This window comes from Oncorhynchus mykiss, chromosome 21 (assembly GCF_057628025.1).
Source record: "Oncorhynchus mykiss isolate SJ-2025 chromosome 21, ASM5762802v1, whole genome shotgun sequence".
NCBI lineage: Eukaryota > Metazoa > Chordata > Actinopteri > Salmoniformes > Salmonidae > Oncorhynchus > Oncorhynchus mykiss.
In genome coordinates, this window is record NC_143042.1 from 16,973,164 (window position 1) to 17,001,065 (window position 27,902).

The window sequence follows — 27,902 nt, forward strand, 5'->3', positions numbered from 1 at the left end:
GTTAGTAATCATGATTAGAGTTTATATGCAGCTTCAGTAATACATTCATATATAATGATCCCAATGCCTCATGGACATTCTCTTTGGTGGTGTTGACACGAGGACAGCAACAGACAACACATGGAACAAATGCCCAGACACACCTACCAGAAAGTAACCTCACTTTCTTCATTCACTCTAGTCATTCACTCATCATATACTCACTCTAAATGAAATCATTTCATCTGTCTATCCATCAGCTGTATGACAGTGCTGTGTATTAATAGGAGCTATACACTATCGCTCTCCCTCTCATTCTCTCGAGTCATTCACTAATACAAATTGGACAAAATTGCTATTCGTGTAGGAACTACAGTATATATGGCACTAAATGAGTATTGAGTGTGTGCCTGTGAACAACAGGAATTAGAGAGACTGCCCAGCAGTCTTTAACAACATCCAGTCCAAAGACTAAAGCGGTGTGTGTGGCGTGTGGTGTAACACAGTCTCCTGGTATCTGTTGGGCGTAGCCTCCTGTGTGATAGTATTGAGGTGGTGCCCAGCCCGTCTCTCTGCTGACCTCAGCCTCTCCTCCAGCCCTTGCCTCTCCTGCTCCACCCGGCGCTGGCTCTTCCTGGCGTTCCGGAGGGAGCGCTTCACCTTCCGGACGCGCTCCTTCAGCTGCCTGTTCCTCCTCTCCAGCTGGCCCAGGCGCTCCTGCTGCTTCCTGCTCTTCTCCTCCTCCTCGAACAGAGCCCCCTGCACCGAGGAGCACAGGAGCTGGAGGGGATGAGGAGGGAGGAAGAGAGAGAAAGAGAGGTGTGGAGAGAGAGAGAGAGAAATTAAATCAACATTGGATGGAAATATCTATTAGCAGAAGTGTCATTCACCTAATTATTTTAAAGGGGGTGCACTATCTGGTGAACTTTTTAATGTACAACTCGATGATACTTGTGTCCCGCCATTTTCAAAGGGCATGACACTCAATTTGTGAAATCAATGTCTGAATATGTATTTGAGCATAGTGCAACTGGGAAGTTGACCTGAGGGTCTTCTGTAAACATGGGGACGAATACAGCATGCCAGTAAGTATGTTGTCTGTTGGCATCAGGAGGAGAGCGTGAGAGCCCCAGTGACGACATCTTCCCATCAATGTGTGTTCCTTTGGTTCGTTTATCTCCACCGCCTTAGTTACTTCTCCTTGGCTGGTGCCTTTCTTCTCCTAAGGGTTTCTGACAGACCTGACGCTCTGTGTGTGTGTGCATGCGTGTGTGTGCGTGTTACATGCTCAGGCTTGATGAACACAGGGGTTGTGAGAGAGACCACAGGGAGTAGGGGCCCTGACTCTTTAAGGGCTCTAAGACCCACTTATCATGAGTTTGGGTGGAAGAAGCTCTGAGGAACAGTACTGTAGCTAGTCCCGCCCCCTCCAATGAGTCAAGGTGCAACGTAGCCTCTGTGGAATATAGTACCCCATCATCTCTCCCGGAGTTATGGCGGTTCTGAGGGGCCATCATTTTCCAGCTCATTGGAGGGGGCGAGACCTCTCTGTGGGGTTTCCCCTCCTAATGCTACGTTAGGCTTCAGGTCGGCATTGCGGAGGGCCCCGGGCCCCTAATATATCCCCAGAGGGTTGCGTTGACGTGTTTTTGTCCAATGGCTAGCTCTCAAAACATTCTGCCCTAACGAGCATCCCATCTCCCTTTGATAAACAAAAGTGGTATCTGGGAGGAAAAACATGATAGTTCAAATAATTTTGCTCTATGCTGTAACTCCTAAAGTCCAGTACTAGAGTCCTGACTGTTAATTGTGCGGACAGTGTGCACTCCAAAAAATGTTGGGTTGTTTGGATGACCCAACTGTTGGGTTGCAGGTATTGGGTCACTTAGTTGAGTTGTTTTCTATAAAAAGAGCAAGGTTGTTGATGTTGGGTTATTGAGATATGACCCACCAGGTCAGATCAGAACACTGGAGGCGTGGCTTAGTAGCGGCGTAGCTTTCAGGAAGTTGTTTTTGGCCACCTGTGAGGGTAACTGTAATTTCAGTTCATCTGTTGTATTCTCATGACCTGTTACGGTTGAATACTGACACTTTTGTAATGACGCTTACACAAGTGTGAGTTATATATTTGGATAGTTACCACTTTGTTACAATATGTAAATAATAATGTTATTAATTGTATATTAGAATGTAATGTGCAAAAATATTCAAGAAACATTGAAATGTGCAGTGTACAAACTTAACATGATGAACTGTAATGACATTCACTCTCACGGGTGGCCCAAAAAAGAACCCTGAAATACACACCCCTAATAGGCCACACCTCCTGAAAATAATCATTGAATTACATAAAAACATTACCCAGCATAAATCTGAATAAAAACCCAACTGATGGTTAAATTAACCCATGTTTGGGTAATCCAAACAACCCAACAGGTTGGGTTATTCACACCCCCCAACTGGCTGGGTAAAGATAACCCAGCATATATGTGGTGTTCAATGCAGGCCTACATTGAATTAAAAAACGTTTTTACATTATGAAGGGCTGATCCTGATTTTTTTTAACTTGGTCTCTAACTCAAAATGCAGGTGCATGGTAAAAGTTTAATAACATGGGAACAAAGAAGAAACCCGCAAACTGCTCCTGTTGGTATCACTGCTTTTTAAAAATGTTCTACCCATTGTTCACCTATACTTATCTATAACTGGGCTAATAACTCGCTAACTAGCAAAGAATATCTACAAATGTGAACACCGCGGCTCTGCGCTCTGATCTGAACTGATCGCTCATGGGCTACCCCTGCCAGTAGAATTCTACTCCGTTGCGCTCTGGCTCTACCTACAAGAAGATAAGACTCAATCTTGCAAAGTTAGATTTGTTTTGGTTTGTTGCATTGAAAATGGGCTGATATAATGTTGATTCGATCACAGAAAAAACGTTGATCTATATAGTGCAAACTAATGGGGTGATCTCAGTGAAGTTCAATCACTTGCTTTTCTGTGCAGCCTGGCATTTCTCCTGTGTGGCAGTCCTGGAGGAGGTGCGCGGCCACGTACACGGCAGTTTAAATGGGACATTGCACCCAATCCAGGGACCTGGTAGTCTGCCTGAAACCAAACTCAGTGTCTTTCTGACTTCCGAGTCTGGAAAGCCTGTTTTGATGTTGTCGGCAAGACTTGATAATGAAGGGGGCTGTGTTTTTTGACTGATTGGTTCTCCTACTCAAACACCAACAGGGACAGCGCAGCCCCCTTCCAACACACCTGTTGGATTTTCAGATCTAAACAATGAGAGGTCTCAACCCCCCAGGGGAAAAAAACAATCCAAACTCCCCAAAAACTTGTGCTAATATTGCACCAACAAACGGACTCCTGTCCAGACCAGTGTGTCGCGTCTCTCCCTCGCTGTTTACCACAATATTCGCGGGCTAGGGACCTGGCACTTTGGGACATTATCCAAAGCTAACTCCCAACCATCCATCTATCTATCCCCAGCACCACCTGTCAAAACACCCGGGTGTTACCTGCTTGCTGTGGAGGATCATCTGTGTAAACACCACTTAGAGAAACAGGCACACCCGCACACAGACACACAGAAAGACACGTACACCGAGAAACACACAAATCCATTACCACACACAGCAGTCTACCCTCTGACCTGAACAGAGGTCCGTCCTCCTCCTTACAGCCTCTGAGCAGCTGTAAAACCTTAATCTAAACACCGTCTGTGTGTGTGAGTAATGCGACTGTGTGTGTGTGTGACTGAATGTGCAACAAGATCCCACTATTTTACCAATTTGACTTCAGATTTTGACATTTGTTCTCATTTCTCCTAACATAACATGTATGTATCCAAACGTCCTCAACGGTGGGATAGGGTTACTGTTACAACAGAAACAATGACAGTTCAATTAGGCATTCATTCCAAATGGTTAGATTTGCACTGGGATTTAACACACGACCCTTGGAGCCAGAGCTCGCAGTTTACGCCCGTCCACCATCCCCATCCACAACGCCTGACTAAATCACAAGCATACTTGATGGTAACGGTGCTCACCGTTGCCCCTAGTAGAAGGTTTTTAAGCCCTTTCCTGGCTACCTGGACGGACGTCAAATTTCGCCTTGGATCTTGGTTGGTATGTATGCATGCAGGTCTGCTCGAGTTACAGTGTGGCAGCCACAGTATGGAGCATACACTGACCTTCTGTTTGGCAGAGTACACACTGTGAATACGCCACTGAGTGCATGTTTGGGGGAGTTGGGGGGAAGGGGGTCTAATTTGAGATTTCCATGCCCTAGGGAAGAAGGCTAGGGTGCATTAGATGACAAAGTATTTACCCTTGCTGTGACTGAATTCAACTAAATGAAACATTAAAAGGGGTTAGAAAGGGAGGGATATTGCATTATTATTACCACAGTTCTGGACATCAGGTAGGACTGACTGAGTCACAGAACACACTGACTGTTATGAAGATGCTTAGAGGTGTTCCTGTATTTAGGCTGGAGAAGCATTGCGGGACGGGGCATTTGTTCATATGAGAGACCCAGATCTGTCCCGACATCTCCCTATAACTCCAGTCTCTTTATCTCTCCCTCCCTCTCTTTTCTCTCTCCCCAATATGTCTTTGTTTTCCTCCCTCCTTCTTTCTTTCTCTCTCTCTCTTACCGGTCTCTATTTATCTCTCATTTATCAACCCCTGCAGGCTTTTCTCTATAATAAAAGAGAGGAAGTCTTTTGAGAGAAGGAATTCTGAGGACAAAATGTCCATGGATTCGTTTTGGCGCTCCGGAACCGCTCTGGAGTGTATAAGAAGGGGTTTAATCGAGTGCTAATTGGGGGTTTGGGTGTAAGTGGAGGCGCTCTCATCTTACCTTCCCATCCAGCTTTCCAGCCTGCATGGGATGTCCATCTGGAACCCGAGCGTTCCCACAGGAAAACTACAGAGCAGACAGCGCTAGACTCATCATCCTAGCCTCTCCCAGCCAATCCCGAACTAACCACCATCTGTCCAACACATCACTGAAGAGAGCCTCAGTCACATGTTAACCTCACACCTGTGTGTGTGTGTGTCTGTGTGCAGTGACGTAGTGGTAATAAAATAGGTGGGTAAACTCTGATCGTCGGCCGTTGTGAAAAAAGTAACACTCCTTATACTTTCAATGCATTTTCCAGCAAAAAGTGGGTAAACTGCATTCAGTTGCGTTTACCCTCCACTACACCACTGCGTGTGGGTGTGTGTGAGCTGTGGTTCCATTGATCGGTTCCCACAGGGTTAGTAGTATAATTTTTAAGCCTGTTTTTCTCTCATTAACTTTGTCTATATTTCCATAGCGTAAACTCTGACAACACACACATCTGCTTCAACACCCACCCCCCCGGGGTTACGACCCCTGCATGTCAGTACCTGGGCTCACGCCACGCAGTGTCTTTAACCCCTAACCTCTCAACCCGTTAACCCATCAGAAACTCGACACCCTGCGTGTCACAAGTCTTCGGTCAACGTATTACAGGCTCTCTGGGATAGACACAAGAAGAGGAGAAGACCTGACCACTGTACCTCTGAGGTTTCACATGACATCATCCCTCCACTCCAGTCTCCCTGAGACCCCGTTCCATTTCAGTGTCTGCAGGTCTTGAAAACAATGGGTACGTAGGTGTAATCCACATACATGGCCAAGCGAAGCCTCTAGCATGTTGCTAACACCTATCCAGTCCTTTCAGGTCTACAGATCTGTGAACACCCGAAGAGGTATGACTATGAGCATGTGACCAGGTCAGCGACAGTTTTTGGTCCAGTGAACCTTGGGAATGGCTGAGTGTGTGTCTGTATTGTCTTGACCTCAGTAGAAATACATCTCATGCCTAGGGAATCAGAGGAGACAGGAGGTCACATGACTTAATCAATGACTGCTTTGATCTCAGAGTCAGGTTAGTCTAGTTAAGCAGCGTGACCTAGACACACGCAAACACACAGTCAGCTGGGTGGGCAGTCTGTGTGTTGGTGCGGTCTTTGTGTCTGATTCTTAAATTGTGTCTCTATAGCTAATGAGACATGTCAATACATCTCACACAACAGAGTACTGTCTGAGGATGATGGTGGCTCAGAGGTGAATGTCTGACTGTGTGTGTCTGTGCTTTACTCTGTGAAGGTCAGCGAGATGATTGCTGCAGATGTACACACATCTGGAGAGAGGGGAGCTACATGTGAGCACCTGCTGTATCCAGGGGCAACAAGGTTTTAAAGAATAGAGTTTAATATAGCTTGCCTTAGTTACAACCCTACTCTGCTACACATCTGTGTGTGTGTGTGTGTGTGTACGGTAGGTGTGTGCCAGCGTGCATGCATGTGTGTGCACGTGTGGCTGTCTGTTGACGTTTTACAAGCAGGTAGAACTTATATTTCCAGCTGTTCGGACCCAGAAGACCCTACCCTGCCTTCTCATCTCTCTTCCTGCCCCTTTCTCTTGTTATCTCCATTCATCTACCTTTTCCCCTATTTTTCTCCCTTTCTCTCTCTTTTTCCCTCTCAAACCCATATTCCCCTCTAGCTATCTTTCTCTCCCTCCCCCTCTCTATCTGTCTCCCCCCCATTATGTACAGTACATGCAGTGTGTTGCGTGGCCTACCCTGCTGTCCTCCTGGGGGTCCCACTCTGGGGAGAAGGTCTGGGGGGGTTGGCCATGGGAGCAGTTGGAGAACTGGAACAGGCTGGAGAACGTACGGCGGTTCTCTACGGTGTCTGGGAAGATGGCGTCCTGGAAGTTGACCCCGTGGGGCAGGATGTTGTAGTTCTCATCCATCCTGTAGGAGGTAAACCAACAAACACTGTGAGTGACTGAGTGCGTGCTTCCTATAGGGTCAAAACGTGACCTCTAAAGGGGCTCAAGTCTGTATATCACCCAGTACATCGAGAAAGAAGAGGATAGAGGAGCTAAATATTGTAGGCCTATATGCTCTAAAGTCTATGTCATGTTTTTGTGTGTGTTTATGATGCATCACACTCTTAAATGTATTTGTGATTATGTGCGATGTACACAGGTTCCCGGTCACCAGGTCATCCTGACTCACCAAGTCATCCTGACTCACCAGGTCATCCTGACTCACCGGAGGAAGAAGATATAGGAGTAGTTCTCCATCACGGTGTGAGACTGGCACGACAGGTACCCCAGCCCTGTCAGGTTGAGGCGCGAGCCCGCCGGCACCTCCAGCATGCTGCCCCACGCCTGGTCGCACATGAGCTCCACCTCTGCGGAGTAGAGTAACCCTTCCTCAGCGCCCTCATAACCATACAGAGAGTTGTAGATGCCCTCTGCCCCGCCATACTCCTCCCGGTGAATTGCCAGCACCTTGGCATACACAATGATCTCTGCCAGTTCCGCACGGCAGCTCTCACTCAGTGGACGCCACTCGGTGGGCAGTTGGCACCCGTACGCAACGCTCGCCATGGAGCCAAGAGCGAGAAGCAAAGGGGCAAAGGTCGTCATGTCTGGCACAAATCCGATAAAAAAAATATTTTGGAAATAAATATATAAAAACATTTACAATAAAAGTTCCTTTATATCCAGTGATAGGGGCATATAATAACGGCACTGTGATCGTATTGTTGAATTATAGTCCGTTAAAATGTAACTGGTTCCAGTTAAGTTGGATGAAAACTATTTGACAGATCACACACAGAGAAACAGACCTGCTCCGTTTGTCAGTCCGTTAAAGACAGAGTATATCCACATACAGATAATCCAATGTTATGACCCAGTGTTTAAATGCGCATTTTTTGAGCCCGGTGCAGCGCAAGTCCAGTCCCATTCAAAGACATTCCAGAAGGCTCCTCAAAGCACCTTCATTCTCAAAGATCTCTCCGACCAATGAGACTGCACCAAAGTTTACACAGCCAATCATTGAACCGCCCCTGTTTTACTACAAAAACTTTTTAATAGGCTTATTACAGAAATATTTTAAACGGTTTGGAGGAATGCAGGCATGCGCTCTGGTGTGCGTAACGCTCTCATTCTGTTACTTTTGTTGTTGTTGCTTGTTTATTCTTTTTGCCACGTCAAGCATTGTGTGCTTTCTTGGCCAAATCAAATTAATGTAGTCTTGTCTATGTTGTGCATTAAAGTCTTTGTCAAGGAACAGTAGGCATGCTTGTTTGTCCAAATATGTGTAAGCATTTATTAGTACGATAATATGTGATTGTTAATAAATAGCCAATGACATAATGTAGGCCTATATTTTTAATATCATATGGCGATACATACATACCCAGAGGAGACTAGTGGGACGGGCTCATTGAAATGGCTGGAATGGAATGAATTGAACGGAGTCAAACATGTAGTTTCCATACGTTTGATACGTTCCATTGATTCCCTTTCAGCCATACAATGAGACCGTCCTCCTACAGCGCCTTCCACCAGCCTCCTCTGACTTACATTTCATATGGTTGAACAACTGCCTACACGAGGGATTTTCCATGCACTTTTTTTTCCTCCAAGCGAATGTTGCCATCTAGTGGACATTTGAAAGACCTGCAAACCAACAACATTTGTGGTCCAAGGCAAGCCAATTATACCTCACTGTATTGTTCATTCTGAAGTGCCCATATAGCCTCTCATCCTTCATAGTCATACACTCATTTTACTACTCAGTTTCTATGTTTTTATAATTATACAGTGTCATAGTGCAGTAGGCGGATGGTGGGTAAAATTAGGCAAAAGGCTGTCCTATTTCATTAGATTGATGTGAAAATAGTCTACAATATAGACTGAATAAATTCTCAATTCTCCAATGAAATTGTCAAATAAATGATTGATTAGTCGGCTTTCTGATCTCATATGTAATGGGTTTACCAGGCAAATGTCACTCCTTGACCAAAAGTGCAAGGTCACTCCTTAAGGGAAAACCCGCTTGAATAGCAGTCCATGACGTCACTGGCAGCCGCTCTGTGGGTCAGTTCGAGGGTGTCACTAACGCAGCATATTCACTGATTTGCAAAATATATAGACGCATCTACGGATTTTGAAGGCAAACCAGCGTAAACTCCATTTGGTTGAAGATTTGATCATCACACACCCTTTTTTGTGACGTGATGTTAAGACAAGGAAATGCTGTAAACCAATAACAAGTCCGAAGAAAAACGAAACAGAAGTGTTTTGATCTTAGAAAAGAAGTATCCGAGTTCTTTCAAGGTGTATTTTAATCACTTGTGAGTATTGAAATCGCGCTTAATTTGTTAGGCCTAGGTGTAATGTGACGCACTAACAGTTTGGGAAGTATGATTTCGTTTTCACCTTGTTTTTACCCAAGCTAGCTAAAGAAGCAGTCAAATATGGTACACTGTTGTATCGTTAGGTAGAATTTCAAATGAGGAAGTGAAAGAGAAAGGATTAGGAGAAAAGCCTTGGCAGCTGTCAGTCAACCCATGTTCTGAGTCGGTAGTGGTGCTTTTTGTGATGTTATTTTAGAGTATTACGTTATTTTAGAGTATTTGGGGGTTAGCCCTGACTGGGACTGAACCACCGGTCCAGCGAAAGCCAACACCTTATGACGCGTTCAAACAAACTGGAAAATCTTCCGAGTTAAATGCGTTCATGACAACTGGAATTCGGGAAAACGAGCTCCGTCTTGAAAGTGAACGGTTATCCAAACCCGAATTCCAAGTTGGGAACTCGGGTCTCTTTCTCGAGCGCCGACTTCCCGAACCTTAAGATCACTGACGTCATGATTCGACCTCGTTTTTTCCCTAGCTCCCAGTTGTCTTGAAAGCACAATAAACCCAGGGGTGTCAAACTCATTCCATGGAGGGCAGAGTGACTGCTGGTTTTTGGTTCCTCCTTTCAATTTGTGTCCAATTAAGACCAACAACCAAGTGAGGGGAGTTCCTAACTAATCAGTGACCTTAACGTAGCAATCAAGTGCAAGGGAGGAGTGAAAACCAGCAGACAATTAGCCCTCCATGGAATGAGTTTGACACACAACCTTTTCAGTTTAACCAGTGTTTCCCAAACCCGGTCCTCGCAACCCAAAGGGGTGCACGTTTTGGTTTTTGCCCAAAGCTTGATGATTAGTTGGTTATTTGAATCAGTTGTGTAGTGCTGGGCAGAAATTAAAACGCGCACCGAATTTCGGAAACACTGAGTTACAACAAGAGGTCCGTTACGCCAAAAGGTCTGAACCTCTTGAGGAGTTCGCTAGGTGTTGCTTTAAGGTCGCTACAATATACACTCCGTCACAGACCTGTGGAGGTTTATTAAATGACATTAAAAGTGGCCAGCACACTCAGGCAGGCTGCTGAGCTTCCTACCACGTGACAGCTGCTGATAAGATTATTCAATAACGGATATTGTCCAGTGTACATGAGTCATTGTGTGCAATAGTATTCCTTCACACCTCTGACAAGGCATGCTGTTGTTTTGATGCATACAGATCTAGAGGATATATAACATCTGATTGTCCTTGCACGGGGCTTCGCTAGAATCAGAATCCCTATTCTCATTCTAGTGTATTCCATGGTCTGAGAATGTATTGTCCACTTGCATGTCTCCACACCTCCTCACCTTGCTGTAGAGTGATGGCGTCCAGCTCCCCCATGGTGAACGGGGACGTCTCCCGGGGTCCGAGCTCCCACCCCGGCCACAGCCCCACCACAGGCACCCTGGAGGAAACGCTGCAGCAGATGAACCGCCTCATCCAGGAGAACCGAGACCTGAAGGGTGAGGCATGGAGAGGGGACCAGAATGTGGTTCAGCCTTAAAGCTCATTGAGAATCTCCTGTATGGGGCGGGGACATTAGGATGTTACGGCATATGAGGTTCTGATTGTCTTGCAATGGCTGATTATGTGATTGACTGCTCTGTCCGTGTGTGTTTCTGTGTGTTTTACAATAATGTACTCTCTGTGTATCTTCCCCTGTAGAGGCGCTGAAGCAAACCAACGTGTCGATGAAGGAGCGCTTCGAGGGTCTGTCTGTGTGGAGGGAGAAGCAGAGGGAGGAGAAGGAGTTCCTGGAGGGGAGACTGGATGAGGCGCGCAGCCGTATGGAGGCACTCTCCTCACACAACCAGGAGCTCAGCATGAAGGTGGAGGAGCTGGAGGGAGGAGGAGAGGGGAAGGGACAGGTGAGAGAGAGAGAGAATGGGAAGGCTAGTGTTCACAAGGTTACTCTGGCTAGACCACACAATCCGCTTATTAAGTGAGAAATTATTGTATGGAGGATTTTTTTGTAGATTTTGTATAACAAAATAAGAGGCTTAGAAAAGAAAGATGGTGTGTTTTAAAAATATATATAGTAGAATATGGATAGATAGATATACAGCTGGGCAGACTGTTTTGTCTTTATCTGTGCTGTGTCACCTCCAGGCTGAGACAGCCAATCAGAATTCAGAACTGGAGGCGCTGCGTGCCCAACTGGTGCGTCTGCAGGCTGAGAAGAATGACCTGGTGGCCATGAACTCTGAACTCCAGCTCAAGACAGGTCAGGGGTCAGAGGATGACTCCTTCATAGAGATCAGGTTTGCTGTGAGTGACACTCACTTACTCCATCCATTCATATTATAAGGGTGTGTGTCCTGATTTTAGTGTATGTATGTATGTGTGGTGTGTGTGTGGGTGTGTGTAGAAAGAGGATACTGGAAAGGAGCTGTATCATAATGAAAGGGACCCCAGGTATGACATGAGTGTATCCAGGCAGGAGTCTGAGGAGCTGACTGTCAGCCAGCTGCTCCAGTCCCTGAGGAAGGAGACCCAGAGGGTGGAGAGGCTACAAGTCGAGCTCCAGGCTACCAGATCCAGGTAGGCCGCATTTCTGCCTGGGCTTTATGTTTGGGTGGAACCGAAGACTGATGTTCCTATGTCTTTCAGAATCACAGAGCTGGAGGAGAAAGAAACTAACACGGAGAGCTCCACACAGACCTCACTACTGCCAGAGGTGGTTTCCCCAGCACTAGTCAACACAGCATGTGGTACTGAGCCAGAACCAGCGGAGGCACCCCAACAGAACTCTGGGAAGGAGAAGGTAGATACACAGATAGGCTGGTTAAGAGCTTGTCTCTCACCCTGTAAGAACAGGCAAGTTATTGAGATTGAAATGTATTAATGTACAGTATGTAACAGGGATTTTCCAGATGATTTAAAATAAGTTAAAGTAAATCAATGTGGTTTAATACAAGTTGCAACAGGGAGACACCTCCAGCACAGAAGCAGGCCCTTATATTCTCGTCTCACTCCACCAATGTTCTGTAAAAACCCGCTGAGAGGCTTGTAGGAAGTCACAACATCAGCTGCTACAGAATCACACTGCCCCAGAATACAACAACAATCAGTGTCCTCGGTCCTTGTACCCCCAGTCTGGGGTCAATCACTATCAACAGACATGAACAATCCATAACATTCCGTATCAAGTCTAGTGACCATCAATCTGTACATGAGTGTCCCAAATAAAAACTGGAAATCCTGTGTATTACAGGAAGAGAAAACACAAATGTGCTAAGCGTTGTGTTATTTACTCTTAACTGAATATTAACTTTATTAAATGTCCCCATGACAATGTCCTGACCCTTAGCTTCTCGATCAGAACTGTCAGTTTGTTGGATTGTTCTCTGTTATGTGTTAGGCTGTGTCAGAGGTGGAGAATCTGAAGGCTCAGATGATGACCCTGTTTAATGAGCTACAGCAGGCTCAGAGCAAACTGGGCGAGGCAGAGGGCATGAAGAAGAACCTGCAGGACAGGTGAGAGAGACGGAGAGGAGAGAGCTACATAGACAATGGAAACATGTAAACTATGCTAACCTTGCGCATTCCCTTTCCCCCTATACACCCTTTCACTTTCCCTCTATCCCACTTTCTGTATTTCTCTATCTCTGTAGATGTAGGGATGTGGAACAGGAGGTGGTGACTCTGACAGCCCAGCTGGTAGAGAAGCAGGAGGTACAGAGTGAGAATGACAGACTGAAGCTGCAGGTGGACAGCATGAAGGCCCAGAGCCAGCTAGAGCAGAGGAAGGCTGGAGAGGAGAGGTGGGACAACAGTCAAGCATGCACGCACACTCTCAATCAGACATATTCCTACTCTCCCAACACTGTTGGACATGGGGCCATTCCCTAGGGTGGGGTCTTGGGACAGAAATTCCCTGCTCCTCTTTTGAACCCCCCCTCCCTATCAGTTTCCACTGGTCAATGCCATGAGTTTCTATATCTAAATACTCCTTAGTCATCATGAGTCAGTTGCCCCTCCCCTCCTCAGGACTAACCTGACCCAGCTGAAGGATGCCTACACCAAGCTATTCGAGGACTACAACGAGTTGAAGCAAGAGAGCAAGAACCAAGAGGTGACCACACTACTTAGCCTCTGTTAAACAGAAATCAGTCTAGTTTGGCACTTTGCACTGTTTTGTCCTTTGTCAAAATGGTATGGCATGGTGAAGGTGATGAATCTGACCGTTGCCCTCTTTGTGGCCTCCAGCCACTGGTCACTAAGGAGGTGGGAGACCTGCAGACCAGACTGGACGCAGCAGAGAAGGCCCTGGCTGCTAAGCAACAGCAGATAGATGTCATGAAGCAGGAGATGTATCAGAAGGAGAAGGAGCTGGAAACAATCTCTGTGTTTCAGGCTCAGGTAGGTTTTCTGTGTGTGTTCTCAATCTAATTGTGTGTGTGTGTGTCATGTGAATTATTCTGCTTTGAGCTGGAGGTTTGTGTGGTGTGTGTGTGTGTTCTCACACTTGGAAAAAGATTAAAACCATTCTTATTTACTTACAGTGAACTCTGAACATTTGGAGTTGTACAGCATCTCTTAAAAGTGACATTTGAGTGACTGTCAGTGAAGGTAGCTTCTTTGTTAAACCAGTAATTCAATTAATTAATGCTAAGTACCTTTCCAAAAAAGTGTAACAGTTTATATTTTCATGAGGTGAAATAGGTGCCACTGTCTCTTTTTTATTTTATATAAAAAAAAAATAATAAGTATACTTCAACTCAGACTGGCTTGATTTTAAATATGAATATGTATTAATGAATGAAATAATTCAATGAAACACAACACAAGAAAGAAGGTAGTAGGCAATCTTTACTTGTCATTTGGGTCAAGAATTCAATAATCAGCAGTTTGACTTCCGTGTGCAGTACTGGTATCTCCAACGACGGTCTCAAAGTACACAATACATTTTGAGGTAAAGATTCTTGTTGTTGAAACATCGCTCCCCTGACCTACATCGCACACATTGTACTCACTCATAATAATTTGAATGGTAGCTTCCGGCCCCAACTAGGTAGTTCAGGCCTGGGACTTGCCAAGAGATGACCTCATTAAAGTAGTTGATGTAGGGGGTCCACTGACAGTCCTGGTTACGGTAGCTGTTGACTCGACAGCAGTAGAACTTCCACCTGTGACACAGTGATGGAAATCATACATGTATAGTATAACACACAGTCAAGATTGTCAAAAACTTGTTTTCTTTCAAATACTTCAGTGGCACTTGGTGGAACCAACGGAATAGTCCCAAAAGTGCAAATGCTGCTCATATGGCACTCCAAGCAGGCTCAATCAACCGCTCAAAGTATTTGGGAAAAAATGAAATGTACCAATTGAACATAGGATCTGGTAAACATTGAGGTTTACTCACCTTCTGTCCTCATAGTAGTTGGAATGATAGCTGTTCACCCCAGTTAGGACATAGTTTTGGGGGCATTTGAAGCTGAACTCTTGATCCAAGTCATTTACGTAAGGAGACCAGAGGCACTCAGGCTCTGAGACAAATGTGTCTTTGCACTCAAAGTCCCACACACGGTCTTCATAGTAGTTGACATGTTGACTGAAATTAGATACATGACAATGCACATATTAATAGTTGAAATGTTTTGAAAACAAAAAATGCATTTGAAGTTTTTTAAATTTGATATGCCCAATATCAACAGTGCAGCGCACCTACTGGTCTATGCAGAACAGAGATAATTTGGTTTATAATTGGTGATGAAAAGTAAAACGGCACTAATGATTGGAGTAGGCATTTCATTTTGGGAATCTGTGCCGTCGTTTTGGTAGAAGATTGATAGTAAGCAGATAAGAACAGCCTTTTGCCTTTTCACACCTTTTTATGTGGGAGATGGATTGTCTTGAAGGGCAGTTTAAACTGTAAGGGCTGGTCAAATAGTTTTTCCCATCGGAGTTCTGCAACACAAGCAAGGGAACGATAAACTGATTCCATATACACAGCATCATTATGTAAATTGAGTGTACAAAGAGTAATTGTGTGGTAACAGCCTACAACTTAAAACAACAGCCTACCTCGCCCGTTGACCAAGACTCCAGCAAGAAGCAGAATATAGAAATTGGGTCCGTTCATGGCTTCTCTGAGGAGTGTGATCTCAACAAAACAGCACAAGCAAGGTTAATGCTCCACTTATAGAACTAGACCCAAGCGGTGTACGTGAATAATGTTTGAGCAGGTGTATTGCTGGCATCATTCAAAATGAGTTTGCAACATCATTTCTCAGAAACATACATTTTTCATGAACTATCCTTCTTAACTCTGAGTTATGGTTTACGATCTCTGATCGCTGAAATTAAATGTATAACCAATACACTCCATTCTGTACATGGCATTCACATTTATATCTATACAACAATACAGCCACACCTTTATAATCATGTTTTGTCTGTCTGATTTTATATGCGTGGGTATCATTTTAATAATGTGTGTGCTGTTCATTGTCCAGGCGGAGGTGTACTCATCTGACTTTTACGCGGAGCGAGCAGCTCGGGAGAAGATTCACGAGGAGAAAGAACGTCTGTCTGCTCAGCTGGACTTTGTCAAGAAACAGAACACTCAGCTACAGGATGAGATGGACTCACTGGGCAGGTGCGCATCAGATTATATATTGGTCATGTGATCACAGATTGGTCATGTTAGGTCACGTTCACTGCCATTTTGGATCCACCGCCTGACTACGTCTGGTTTCTGTAGGCAATCTCTGAGCGATATGCAGAGAAGACACATGCCACGTGGAGGCAATCCACATGGAGGTGCTGCTCCACACAACATGGAAGGAGCCAGAGGTACCGGACAGTACCTGGCTTTAGCAAGGTTCAAGCCAGGGCACATCATATTGTTTTCTGCCAATTAAATGTGATCTCGTATTTATTTTTATCGTGAAAACCCTCTGCTCCTCTCCATCTCACATTATTTACAACAACGATAAATGATGTAATTGTGTGTATATAAGGGAATACAGTTATCATACCACTGTGTGTCTGATAGGTGGTGATGCCAGGGACTGGCAGCAGCAGGGCAATATACCGGAGCACGTCTGCCCCAAGTGTAACGAGATCCTACCAGACCTGGATAGCCTGCAGATTCACATCATGGACTGCATCATCTGAAACTTCATCATAGTCATCAGCAACAACAAAGACAACTGCCGCAGACGCACCATAATCAGATTCTTCCTCTTCATCATCTGATTTATGGCAGAGTAAAATGCCGCCTTTATGCTCTAAAAAGTGTGTTTATTTTGCAGTTCAGGGCTATGTTGCGCTGGTCTGTTTTAGAACATGTAATGTAACATGTAATATAATATAAAATGTGTTCTTACAGTGCACAACTACACACACTTTTGTTTTGTTAGAGGGGTGAAATGTATTGCGTTGATTATGCTATTAGGTGGTAAATGGAGAACTGGAATTTGTATTTTAAGTTTGGTAACATTGTTTTCTTATTGACAGCTGTCTGTCACAGTTTCTTGCTAAAGCGTTAGTTTTTAATTATTTGTTTTATTAAATGCTTATTACGGATTTTCGGGTGGTTCAATTTAATTAAGCAGTAATTCTGTTTCGATGAAGGTTATGAATAGATTACAATTACAGCATAGACATTTCGTTTTGAATAATTCGAAAATATTTTGCTTCAACGGAGGGAAGGATGCCTAAGACACTTTAATGTTTTTTTGTAAATGTATATTGCACATACATTTTATCCATCATCGTCATGGTTTGTACATTTATAATTAAACCTATTTACAGCTTATGTAGCCTGCAGGAAGAATGACTATGCAAAGGAGTGTGTACCGTATTAGCTAACTTCTCTATCCAGATGTATTCACAAATCCTGTGATTCTGTAAAATAATTATGAAAATATGTAATAAAGGTGTTATTGGTACAGTAGGCTGTTTCTGTCTGTTGTTGCACACACATCTGATGGCACCTGAAAAAATGCAACAGAGTACCCACCATAGATATAGAACAGAATCTGCTTTATATCTATGGTATAAAGCAGCTCGAGCTGCAACAAACACTCAAACTGGACCGTTTTATTTCAATCTCTTCATTCTAAGACTCAATCATGGACACTTACTGACAGTTGTGGCTGCTATGCGTGGTGTATTGTTGTCTCTTCCTTCTTGCCCTTTGCTGTTGTCGGTGCCCAATAATGTTTATACCATGTTGTGCTGCTGCCACGTAGTTGTGTTGCTACCATATTATGTTGTCTTTGGTCTCTCATTTTGTAATATCGTGTTGTCTCTCTGGTCGTGACGTGTGCTTGTCCCATATTTTTATGTTTAATCCCAACCCCCGTCCCAATCATTGTAAATACAAATTTGTTTTTAACGAACTTGCCTAGTTACATACCTTAATATGTTTGTTCAGTCAGTGCAATCCGGAATCCTTGGGACGCAACATCCTCTAACCATAACCCTTACCTTAACCATTCAACTTAAATATGCTCTTGATCCCGGATCCCTGTAAACACATACCATGTTTGTTGACGTTCACAAACTTTGTTTATATATTAGGACAGCGACTGTAGTCATGCCATGCCTACACCAGTCAATAAAATTAAATAATGTATAATTTCAACAAAAAAATTAAACTAGGTATACCGTTTTCTATGATTCTATCTGCGATATGCAAGTAATTTGTGAGTGGAAACATCTACCAAAAACATTGTGGACAGGCAAAATAGTAGCCACTATTCTATTTGAAAGGGGTCCTTCGTTTAGCGCCAGATTTCAGTTCTTTCTCAGTAGTATTTTGAAGAAACGACGATAGCTAGCTAGAGAAGTCCCTGAAACCATCAAGTAAGGTGAACAATATAATTATTTTCAAGAAAATGTTTTCTTCGTCACTACACAAAAAGTATACAATCGACAACGTAATTTGACCTGAAATGACCGTCATTACCTCGAAGTGACATTGTTGCTACCGCGGCTTTCGCACTGTCTGGAGTGGAGATCATATTCATAATGTGTTTGCTAGCTTGCTGTACGCGTTGTTGCTAGTTTAAGCGTTGTGAAAAATCGGATAACTTACTTATTTCGATGTTAGTAGGAAACAGATAATGGGAGAGAATATACATCATGGAAATTGTTAAGCTTTAGCTAGCCGTGTCCATAAATAAGTTAATGACATGTCAATAAACACTTGTGTCTTCGGGATATGACTGTTAAAATACCTGTGTATTTTTTATTCCTAGATCTGCTTTTTAATCGGGAAAGGCTTGATCTTAAAATTCCAGGAAATGGATGGTAAGGGATACAACTCGTGTGTCTGTGTTTAGTGGGGGGGAATAATCGATATATGGCTTTGATCAAAACAAAACTCTATAACACTGTGTGTGTGTCAGGTGACGATGACCTGGACCTTCTAACAGAGCTGCTGGCTGAGAACGAGGCTGGAGAGGAGCAGCAGGCTAGCCAGGAAGCAGAGGATAACCTAGATGACCTGTTTGACAACGATGATGATGATGATGAAGAGTACAGGGAGGGACTGGAGAGGGAGGAAGAGGATGGAGCCGTTGCTCTCTTTGGAGATGTGGATGGCATTGAAGAGGAGGAAGAAGTCGAAACACAGCCGTCTGGAGGGAAAGCTCCTGATAACCTCAATAAATCCCAAGAAGATTTACAAGGTTTGTCCACAAGGAGTTCAGTACCTCAAAATTATTATGATAGCACAATAGCATAGCATTAACGCCTATATTATGTATACAGTAAATGTTTCTAAAATGTAGATACCTACTCTTAAAGTATGTCAGCTTCACACACGGTCTCCTTTGCTTTTTAATTCATGGCAGGTTTCTGGTTCTAATCATATTTGTTGTGTTTCTGTGTGTTCTCAGAGGAGCTGAGGCGTATGCAGGAGCAGATGCAGAGGCTGCAGCAGCAGCTAGAGGCCTCCCAGAAGAGCTCTACAGCCACCTCTACCCCAAACAGCATCCCAGGAACAAAGGCACCTTCCAAAGCTAACACTCCCTCACAGGGTCCCCCCAAACAGAGCTCCTCCAAGCCAGTTCGTCCCACACAGAAGACCAAGCCCCAAGCAGGTATTACTTTCATATGTTTTTTTGTGTTTCAGCATGTATTCTCATCAAAGTCAAAGCTGAGCTTACAGGAACACAGTGGCGACTTACATTACATGACCTTACATGTCATGTAAGGAGCATCTGTGTAAAGTGGAATGGGTGACGGTGGTGCCTGTGGATGTGTGTTTTAAAGGAATCTCTTCATCTGTTGTTTTTGACAGAGGGGAAGCCCTCGTCTGCCCCAGACCGAGGAGACAGCACCAAGCTACAGGAGTCCTCCGACTTCACCGCTCAGCTCAACAACGCTGACCTGTTCAAACGCAAAGGTCAAAGGACAGCTCACCAGGTCCAGCCCAGCACTACAGCAGCCGCTACAGACACCAGAGGTCCACTGGTGGAGATTAAGACTCACAGCTCCTTCCAGCCAATAGCAAGCAGTAGTAGGACCAACAGTACGGTACGTTCATCGCTACCTTCCCAGTCCAATGCGGCTGCAGCCCTGTCCGCCGTACGACAGGCCAATCCCCTTCCATCTCTCCCTAAAGACGTCGCCATCGAGAAGTACTCTGGACTGCGGCTGAGGTCAGAGCACACACACACACACTCATCTACCTGTAACACACACACACACACTCATCTACCTGTAATACACACTCATCTACCTGTAACACACACACACACTTATCTACCTGTAACACACACACACACTCATCTACCTGTAACACACACACACACACACACACATCTACCTGTAACACACACACACACACACACACTCATCTACCTGTAATACACACTCATCTACCTGTAACACACACACACACTCATCTACCTGTAACACACACACACACTCATCTACCTGTAACACACACACACACTCATCTACCTGTAACACACACACACACATCTACCTGTAACACACACACACACACATCTACCTGTAACACACACACACACACATCTACCTGTAACACACACACTCATCTACCTGTAACACACACACACACTCATCTACCTGTAACACACACACACACACACACACACACACACACATCTACCTGTAACACACACACACACATCTACCTGTAACACACACACACACTCATCTACCTATAACACACAAACTCATCTACCTGTAACACACACATAAACACTCCAAGGTTTCTTGCCCAAGCTCAGATCTGGATTCTGATTGGTTCGTTGGTTTCAGGCGACCACGCGTGTCCTCCACAGAGATGGATCGTAAGATGGCCGACCGCAAGCTGATTCGGCTCTCCCAATTGCCTGGGCGCCTGGCCCGGGAGAAACTGGATGAGTGCGACTGGGTCACCTTCGCTGTGCTGGTCAACAAAGCTACACCACAGAGCAACAGCAGTGTAAGACCAGAATTATTCAACTTTTATTTAACGAGGCAAGTCAGTTAAGAACAAATTCTTATTTACAATGACGGCCTACCGGGGAACAGTGGGTTAACTGCCTTGTTCAGGGGCAGAACGACAGGTTTTTACCTTGTAGACTCGGATTCGATCCAGCAACCGTTCGGTTACTGACTCAACGCTCTAACCACTAGGCTACCTGCCATCCCAAATTACCCCATCTAAACCACAGGAGGTTGGTGGCACCTTAATTAGGTAGGATGGGCTTGTGGTAATGACTGGAGTGGAATCAGTGGAATGGTATCATATACATCAAACACATGGTTTCCATGTGTTTGATGCCATTCCATTTGCTCTGTTCTGGCCATTATTATGAGCCGTCCTCCCCTCAGCAGCCTCCACTGCTCCATACTGTATACCAACATACAACTTCAACATCTACAGTAGGTCAATGATCATGTGGTTTTATTGACATGGACACTCAGGACTCCAGAAGTATGTACGGTTGACCAATGTTCATTAAAAACAAGTCATTGACTTGACAAGAAGTGGGCCTGCCTGTATTCATTCAGATGGGTCAACGATAGCAGCGCTAAGAGTTGTCTCCCTCCCTCCGCTCACAGGGTAAGACGTTCAGCATCTGGAAGCTGTCTGACCTCCATGACCTGGAAGTGTACGTGTCTCTCTTCCTGTTTGGGGAGGTGCATAAGGAACACTGGAAGACTGAGCCAGGCACCGTCATGGGCATCCTCAACCCCAACCCCATGAAGGCCAAAGACGGATATGACGGGGTGAGTGTGTGTGTGTGTGTTTACTTTCTCTGTAGTGTGTGTGTGTTCTCACCATCACTCTCTCTTCTCCCACCCCTTCTCTGTATCTCCCCTCCAGGTGTCTCTGTCAGTGGACCACCATCAGAAGGTGTTGTTGATGGGGGAGGCTCAGGACTATGGCACCTGTAAGGCAGCCAAGAAGAACGGAGACCCCTGCTCTCAGATTGTCAACCTGGTGGGTTTGCCTTTACATCCAGAAACACACACAACCTGAACCGCTCAACAGCTCCTCCATCCACTCTCTGACCCACACTGACCCTCAGAACCGACCTAAAGGCTGATCGGTGTCATTCATATTTGCTGTGTCAGTCATATACCACCGCCAAATAGAGAGGGGGACATTTGAGAACTTGTGAAGTGACAGTTTCTAGCGTTTTCTCTGCAGTAGGAGGGTGTAGGACTGTTGTCATGTGCTATCTCTCTCTCTGCAGTAGGAGGGTGTAGGACTGTTGTCATGTGCTATCTCTCTCTCTGCAGTAGGAGGGTGTAGGACTGTTGTCATGTGCTATCTCTCTCTCTGCAGTAGGAGGGTGTAGGACTGTTGTCATGTGCTATCTCTCTCTGCAGTAGGAGGGTGTAGGACTGTTGTCATGTGCTATCTCTCTCTGCAGTAGGAGGGTGTAGGACTGTTGTCATGTGCTATCTCTCTCTCTCTGCAGTAGGAAGGTGTAGGACTGTTGTCATGTGCTATCTCTCTGCAGTAGGAGGGTGTAGGACTGTTGTCATGTGCTATCTCTCTCTCTCTGCAGTAGGAGGGTGTAGGACTGTTGTCATGTGCTATCTCTCTCTCTGCAGTAGGAGGGTGTAGTTCTGTTGTCATGTGCTATCTCTCTCTCTGCAGTATGAGTGCCAGTACTGCCAGTACCACGTCAAGGCCCAGTATAAGAAGATGAGTGCCCAGCGGGCCGAGCTGCAGTCGTCTTTCTCAGGGAAGGCCACAGGGAAGGCCAAGGGGAAGGGCAACAGCCTGAAGGAACGACTGTGTCAGACTGGCTTCCACTACGGAGGCATGTCCTCACCAGCCTGCGCTGCCGCACTGTGAGTGTGTGTGTGTGTCACAGTGAATATTGTGTGCATGTGTGTGTTGGTTGGTCAGTGTGTTTATCGATGTAAATGTCAGTCGTCTCTAAGCTGTGTTTTCCATTAGCGCCGGTAATCAGCCGGTTACAGACTCATTTTCAATCGGCTTCTTTTCATTTAAACGTTTCAATTCGCTAGTCCATCGAGTCCTCTCCCGCTAGAATGAGCGATCTGCATCTCTTCTAGCGCTCTGTTGATCGGATAGGCGCCTGTCAGTCACAAAGCGAGCAATGACAGAGGAACGCAGTCTGCTGTCTGTCCCGCCTCCTGGTACAATGTGTGTGTGCTGTGGTTGGTTGCAGTCAAATGTCTTTACACAGAGGAGGGAGAGAGCGTGATGGTCGTGAATTTGCACGTCCCGTGTAATGTAAGTGGTAAATTCTGTCTTTCTGCCACATTCATGTCTTAGGCGTGTTTCACATAGCCAGCCACGCGGAGTCATGACGCACAGACTATTTACTGTGCTTTGATTGACAGCTAAACAGCAACTGTTGACTAGTTTATAAAAGGTGTCGAACTGACTTGAATGAAGTCTCCCTACATCCCTTTGCCATTCATAAATCCCGCAACGTGGTTATATGTCGATGGTATCACATCAGACAAGTAAAGCGAAGGATTTCCTAGGTTTCCTTTGCTAGGATGTCGGGGTTTGCCAGACAGGGATTCTAAAGGGAGTGACTCTCGTCTCGTCAGTCGGTGTAGCCTACCCAATGGCATCGTTGAGAGGCTCTGTCATTTGGCTCCCTTATTTGCATAGGCTACTGGTAGGCCGGGGCTTTTTGGTGAATGTCTGCAGATAAATTCTGAAAACATTTTGATGAAGATGGTGAATCATCACTGCAGGAATGTTAGTTAGTGGAGGGCCTCATTCTGGTCCTAATATGTTAATTGGGGCCCTCACGGAATCCAGGCATTAAAACAGAACAACAACATTCAAACATTTATTGACCTTAGTAGGGAACCAACTAAATGTATTGAAAATGTATTAATTTGCCCAAGTTTATCATAATGTATGAACAGAATGCAATACCACAACACATTTTTCTAATCTGAGAGGTAAATAATAATAATAATAATAATGTATTCAATCATTTCGCTGTGGATTCAGGGTATTACACTGTACCAGAGGCCATCAAAATAGAGCTCCTGGCAGGCTACTTTTTCAGTTTTTTTGGCTGGCTACTCTTTCTGTTTTTTGGCTGGCTGGCTACTCTTTCTGTTTGGCTGGCTACTCTTTCTGTTTGGCTGGCTGGCTACTTTTTCTGTTTTTTGGCTGGCTACTCTTTCTGTTTGGCTGGCTGGCTACTCTTTCTGTTTGGCTGGCTGGCTACTCTTTCTGTTTTTTGGCTGGCTACTCTTTCGGTTTGGCTGGCTACTCTCTGTTTTTTGGCTGGCTGGCTACTCTTTCTGTTTGGCTGGCTGGCTACTCTTTCTGTTTGGCTGGCTGGCTACTCTTTCTGTTTGGCTGGCTGGCTACTCTTTCTGTTTGGCTGGCTGGCTACTCTTTCTGTTTGGCTGGCTGGCTACTCTTTCTGTTTGGCTGGCTGGCTACTCTTTCTGTTTGGCTGGCTGGCTACTCTTTCTGTTTGGCTGGCTGGCTACTCTTTCTGTTTGGCTGGCTGGCTACTCTTTCTGTTTGGCTGGCTGGCTACTCTTTCTTTTTGGCTGGCTGGCTACTCTTTTTGTTTGGCTGGCTGGCTACTCGATGTAGTTGTGGAAAACACTGCTCTATGTGTTTGTCTGCGCTGTGAGTCAGTATGTGTGTGTTTGTATTGTGTTCACTTATGTACACCTCCGTTCCTGTCTAGGTCTGCGTCTGGCCCTAAGAAGCCCACCCAGACCACTCTAGGGAACCTGTTTGTGAAGGGATCAGACCAGCTGGCCAGCCAGGCCAAGAGACTGGGTAAGACTGGGGGAGATGGAGGGAGTGAGTGGGGGGCGAGAGAGGTTTAAGACTGGGGGAGATGGAGGGAGTGAGTGGGGGGGCGAGAGAGGTTTAAGACTGGGGGAGATGGAGGGAGTGAGTGGGGGGGCGAGAGAGGTTTAAGACTGGGGGAGATGGAGGGAGTGGGGGCGAGAGAGGTTTAAGACGGGTGCTCTTTCTTAATGTGTTTGATTGTTTTTCAGCCATGAAGTCTAACGAGGTGTCTGGCTGCTCAGACGACTTCAAGGACCTGTTATCCATGCCTACCCCGGGAGCCCTTCAACTGAAGAGACACCTCACCAAACCCCCAGGTAACTGGCTCACTCAAGCAGACCAGACCAAACCCATGAACACATCAGATGGGCCATCTGGAGACTAGAGAAAGACAGGAGGGCTTTAGAAGGAAACACTTTTGATTTATTTTTTACCTTGGTGTGTTTTCTCCCTGCTTGTTAATGCATTAGAATTACTGTATATCATCTTTCTCTCTTCTTCCACCTTCTCTCTCACTCCCCCAGGTTCCAAGGGCTCAGCTGGTGCAGGGGTCCAGTCCATCTCTGCCTCTGACCTCCTGAAGCAGCAGAAACAGCAGCAGAAGCAGCTCTTAGAGAACCGTAGACGCCGGGCAGAGGAGATCCAGCAGAGGGTCCTCCAGAACACAGGCAGGGCGGGGGTCCCCGGGGCCTCTCCCCCATCTAGAGGGACCCTCCTTTCCCCTAAGTCTGCCTCAGAGGTCCCCAAAGTCACCCAGAGCCCCACCGCCCCCCACACCCCAACACTGGGCAGGGGTTTTAACGAGGGAGATGATATCTTGTTTTTTGACCACACCCCTCCTCCGCCCCCGACGCCACACAGCCTATCAGCAGCCAAGGTAGGTGGTGCTCATCCTATCGCATGCTTTCATGCTTAGTGTACACTGTTGCACTGTTGATTTGACTGTAGAATGGATGTCATAGAGAGGCTAGAGTTCAAAGGTCACATAGGTTGGATGTTAAAGGTGAAGCTGCCCCTCTCCTCTCTAGTTGGCTGCTCTGAAGAAGCTGAGAGTGAAGGGGGCTGGGCTGGCCAAAGAAGACCCCAACGCTGTGAAAAGGAAGAGGAGCAACAGCACTGACATCACCACCAGGGTGCAGAAGAACCTGTCCTCGCCCGATGGTACACATCTGAGCACACAGACACACACACACACACACACACAGAGTCCCTGTTCTTACCCATCCTCTGGGATCTGCCTCTGTACAGGTGAACAGCCTGGGGCCAAGGAGGAGGAGCCAGCCCAGAAGAAGAGGCGGGAAAAAATGGACTACGTCCAATCAGAGGAGTTCAAGAAGATCCTCAACGCCAAGTCCCGGCACGGGGCCGAGCTACAGGCGGTGAGTCAGCAATTACGTAACCATAGCAGCCTAGTGTAACTGCTCCCTTTTCTGTGTAACAGTGTAATGATTCCCCCTTATCTTTAGCCCAGTGTTATAATAGTTCCCCTCTCCTGTAATGATTCCCCCTTCCCCTAGACGAGGGTTAATAGTTCCTATCTCTCTCTTTAGGCAGAGTACCAGCAGCAGGAGAGCTACTTTGACCTCCTGGTGTAACAATGTAATGATTCCCCCTTCCCCTAGACGAGGGTTAACAGTTCCTATCTCTCTCTTTAGGCAGAGTACCAGCAGCAGGAGAGCTACTTTGACCCCCTGGTGAAGAAGGAGGCGATGGAGGACAAGATGAGGAACATCAGAGAACAGAAGTGTCGAGCCGTCAGCTGTAAAAAGGTCCGTGTCCAATCACAGGTCTTATTCTCTAGTGTCATCAGCTATCAGCTAACGGTTTTATTCTGTCGAGTCAAAATCTACTCCTGGGATTTGAACCATCAGCTTTCCTTTACGTAAGTCAGATGAAAGCCCCATCTCCTAGCACCTCAGAATATTCCCCATGAGCCAACTAGCAATTTAGACCGGTACGATTACAACGGTCCCAATGGCGTGTAAACCTAGCATGATAGCAGATCGGCCAGACTCCTAGCATGATAGCAGATCGGCCAGACTCCTAGCATGATAGCAGATCGGCCAGACTCCTAGCATGATAGCAGATCGGCCAGACTCCTCGCATGATAGCAGATCGGCCAGACTCCTCGCATGATAGCAGATCGGCCAGACTCCTAGCATGATAGCAGATCGGCCAGACTGCTCAGAATTCTAATTTAACCATCCTGTCAGACCAATATAACTGTGACTTTACGGTTTAGTACAGACACATATTTATCTGTGTTTATCTGTGTCTTGTCTCCAGTGTAAGTACACGTACTTCAAGCCTGCTGATCGCTGTGTGGAGGAGAAGCATGAGCTGCAGTGGCACGACGCCACCAAACGCTTCTTCAAGTGCCCCTGTGGACAGAGAGCCATCGCACTGGACCGCCTGCCACACAAACACTGCAGGTGAGACACGTACACACACACTACAGTTTTTATCACGGCCGGTTGTGATACAGCTTGGATTCGAACCAGGGGCTGTAGTGACGCCTCTTGCACTGAGATGCAGTGCCGTAGACCGCTGCGCCACTCAGGGGCCCAGTTGAAACGCACACTCTCAAACACAATGCAGGTCACGTGCTACTGCGTTCATCAGACATGATAATGCTGCGTTCTCTATTGCAGTAACTGTGGCCTGTTCAAATGGGAAAGGGACGGCATGTTGAAGGTAAGGGTCGCGTTTTAGTGGGTTTGGAGTTCAGATCCGTCTCCCGTCTGATTGTCCTTGGGTTGACTACTACTTCATGTTCCCTAACTGTTTCCTGTTCCTGTCCACAGGAGAAGTCAGGCCCTAAGATCGCTGGGGAGCTCCTGCAGCCTCGAGGTGACGAGCAGCCCAAGTTCCTCAACAGCATGCAGTAGCCCTGGGTCACTGACCGTCACCTTCATCATTGTCTTCATCATATGAAGCTGCTGGTGCTGTTGGAGTTTCTTGTGTGTATATTTATTTGCATGTCGCTTTTTAAATTTCCTTTTTAATGTTTTTTTTAGTGTCAATGTCATTTTAAGTTGATTATGGATTTTAAATTGCTGTGTTTTGAATGGATTCGATTGAATTTCCCGAATGAGCTGTTTGTCGTTCCCTGCTGCTGGGTTTGATGTGAATGTGCTGATTAAATCGTGCTGAGTGATTTACCAACAATCTCCTCCTTTTTCTGACTTGGGCTCGCTGGAAGAAATTGTCTCCGGTGCTATATTGCGTCCTTACAGTCTGGGGGAGTCTTAGAGACACCCAAAATACTATCGGGGGCTGGATAAACAGATGATTGGGTACGTCTGAACCAAGGAGTCCGCTCACTGTTTTGCGTCTCCCAAATGTGGTGATTTAATACAGCTTGACGTGATAGCCTGCCTCATCACAATGACTAACAGTCGGTTGTATTGATCGAAGCAGGTTGTGTAGAAC

At 45.8% G+C, this 27,902-nt stretch overlaps 3 protein-coding genes, 1 long non-coding RNA gene and 1 pseudogene across 11 annotated transcripts; 2 read left to right on the top strand and 3 right to left on the bottom strand.

Moving 5' to 3' along the window:
* Nucleotides 1–8,890, bottom strand: LOC110500142 (coiled-coil domain-containing protein 3). Its single transcript, XM_021577328.3, has 3 exons — nt 7,085–8,890; nt 6,607–6,781; nt 1–759 (listed from the first exon to the last, which is right to left on the bottom strand). The coding sequence occupies exons 1-3, from the start codon at nt 7,516–7,518 to the stop codon at nt 451–453; spliced, it is 918 nt and encodes a 305-aa protein (XP_021433003.2). The 5' UTR covers nt 7,519–8,890; the 3' UTR covers nt 1–450.
* Nucleotides 8,864–17,132, top strand: LOC110500144 (optineurin). 6 transcript variants are annotated; one of them, XM_036957461.2, is made up of 13 exons: nt 8,864–9,182; nt 10,544–10,689; nt 10,892–11,094; nt 11,336–11,494; nt 11,595–11,767; nt 11,837–11,990; nt 12,588–12,703; nt 12,841–12,990; nt 13,217–13,301; nt 13,436–13,588; nt 15,688–15,830; nt 15,936–16,027; nt 16,230–17,132. In XM_036957461.2, exons 2-13 carry the CDS (start codon nt 10,548–10,550, stop codon nt 16,349–16,351), a joined length of 1,692 nt encoding a protein of 563 aa, XP_036813356.2. In that variant the 5' UTR covers nt 8,864–9,182; nt 10,544–10,547; the 3' UTR covers nt 16,352–17,132. The 6 variants fall into 6 exon arrangements, with proteins under 6 accessions (XP_036813356.2, XP_036813360.2, XP_036813358.2 ...); XM_036957465.2 differs by having other exon boundaries at nt 8,894–9,182; nt 15,936–16,055; XM_036957463.2 differs by having other exon boundaries at nt 8,899–9,182; nt 11,667–11,767.
* Nucleotides 14,015–15,459, bottom strand: LOC110500143 (millepora cytotoxin-1-like; annotated as a pseudogene). Its single transcript, XR_016490207.1, has 4 exons — nt 15,257–15,459; nt 15,060–15,139; nt 14,595–14,783; nt 14,015–14,355 (listed from the first exon to the last, which is right to left on the bottom strand). The product of XR_016490207.1 is annotated as a millepora cytotoxin-1-like (transcript).
* On the bottom strand, nt 16,730–17,948 carry LOC149973009 (uncharacterized). Its single transcript, XR_016490208.1, has 2 exons — nt 17,849–17,948; nt 16,730–17,708 (listed from the first exon to the last, which is right to left on the bottom strand). It is a non-coding gene; the product is annotated as an uncharacterized LOC149973009 (long non-coding RNA).
* On the top strand, nt 17,907–27,638 carry mcm10 (minichromosome maintenance 10 replication initiation factor). 2 transcript variants are annotated; one of them, XM_036957456.2, is made up of 18 exons: nt 17,907–18,051; nt 18,442–18,493; nt 18,592–18,873; nt 19,084–19,287; nt 19,488–19,848; nt 20,477–20,642; nt 21,266–21,433; nt 21,531–21,647; nt 22,314–22,510; nt 24,361–24,455; nt 24,680–24,787; nt 24,995–25,347; nt 25,499–25,631; nt 25,719–25,849; nt 26,126–26,239; nt 26,757–26,902; nt 27,122–27,164; nt 27,275–27,638. In XM_036957456.2, exons 2-18 carry the CDS (start codon nt 18,487–18,489, stop codon nt 27,356–27,358), a joined length of 2,709 nt encoding a protein of 902 aa, XP_036813351.2. In that variant the 5' UTR covers nt 17,907–18,051; nt 18,442–18,486; the 3' UTR covers nt 27,359–27,638. The 2 variants fall into 2 exon arrangements, with proteins under 2 accessions (XP_036813351.2, XP_036813352.2); XM_036957457.2 differs by having other exon boundaries at nt 17,933–18,046.
* Nucleotides 27,639–27,902: the final 264 nt, after the last annotated feature.

What these genes read in the sequence shown, in the direction of transcription:
- mcm10 (XM_036957456.2), top strand. An exon ending in ACACCTCACCAAACCCCCAG is followed by an intron (nt 24,788 to 24,994) that starts GTAACTGGCTCA and finishes TCACTCCCCCAG; the next exon opens with GTTCCAAGGGCTCAGCTGGT. An exon ending in GAACCTGTCCTCGCCCGATG is followed by an intron (nt 25,632 to 25,718) that starts GTACACATCTGA and finishes GCCTCTGTACAG; the next exon opens with GTGAACAGCCTGGGGCCAAG.
- LOC110500144 (XM_036957461.2), top strand. Translation starts at nt 10,548, where the DNA reads ATGGCGTCCAGCTCCCCCATGGTGAACGGGGACGTCTCCCGGGGTCCG. An exon ending in GAGGAGAGGGGAAGGGACAG is followed by an intron (nt 11,095 to 11,335) that starts GTGAGAGAGAGA and finishes TGTCACCTCCAG; the next exon opens with GCTGAGACAGCCAATCAGAA. An exon ending in AGAACTCTGGGAAGGAGAAG is followed by an intron (nt 11,991 to 12,587) that starts GTAGATACACAG and finishes GTTATGTGTTAG; the next exon opens with GCTGTGTCAGAGGTGGAGAA.
- LOC110500142 (XM_021577328.3), bottom strand. Translation starts at nt 7,518, where the DNA reads ATGTTTTTATATATTTATTTCCAAAATATTTTTTTTATCGGATTTGTG. An exon ending in TCCTATATCTTCTTCCTCCG is followed by an intron (nt 6,782 to 7,084) that starts GTGAGTCAGGAT and finishes TACCTCCTACAG; the next exon opens with GATGGATGAGAACTACAACA. An exon ending in ACCCCCAGGAGGACAGCAGG is followed by an intron (nt 760 to 6,606) that starts GTAGGCCACGCA and finishes CATCCCCTCCAG; the next exon opens with CTCCTGTGCTCCTCGGTGCA.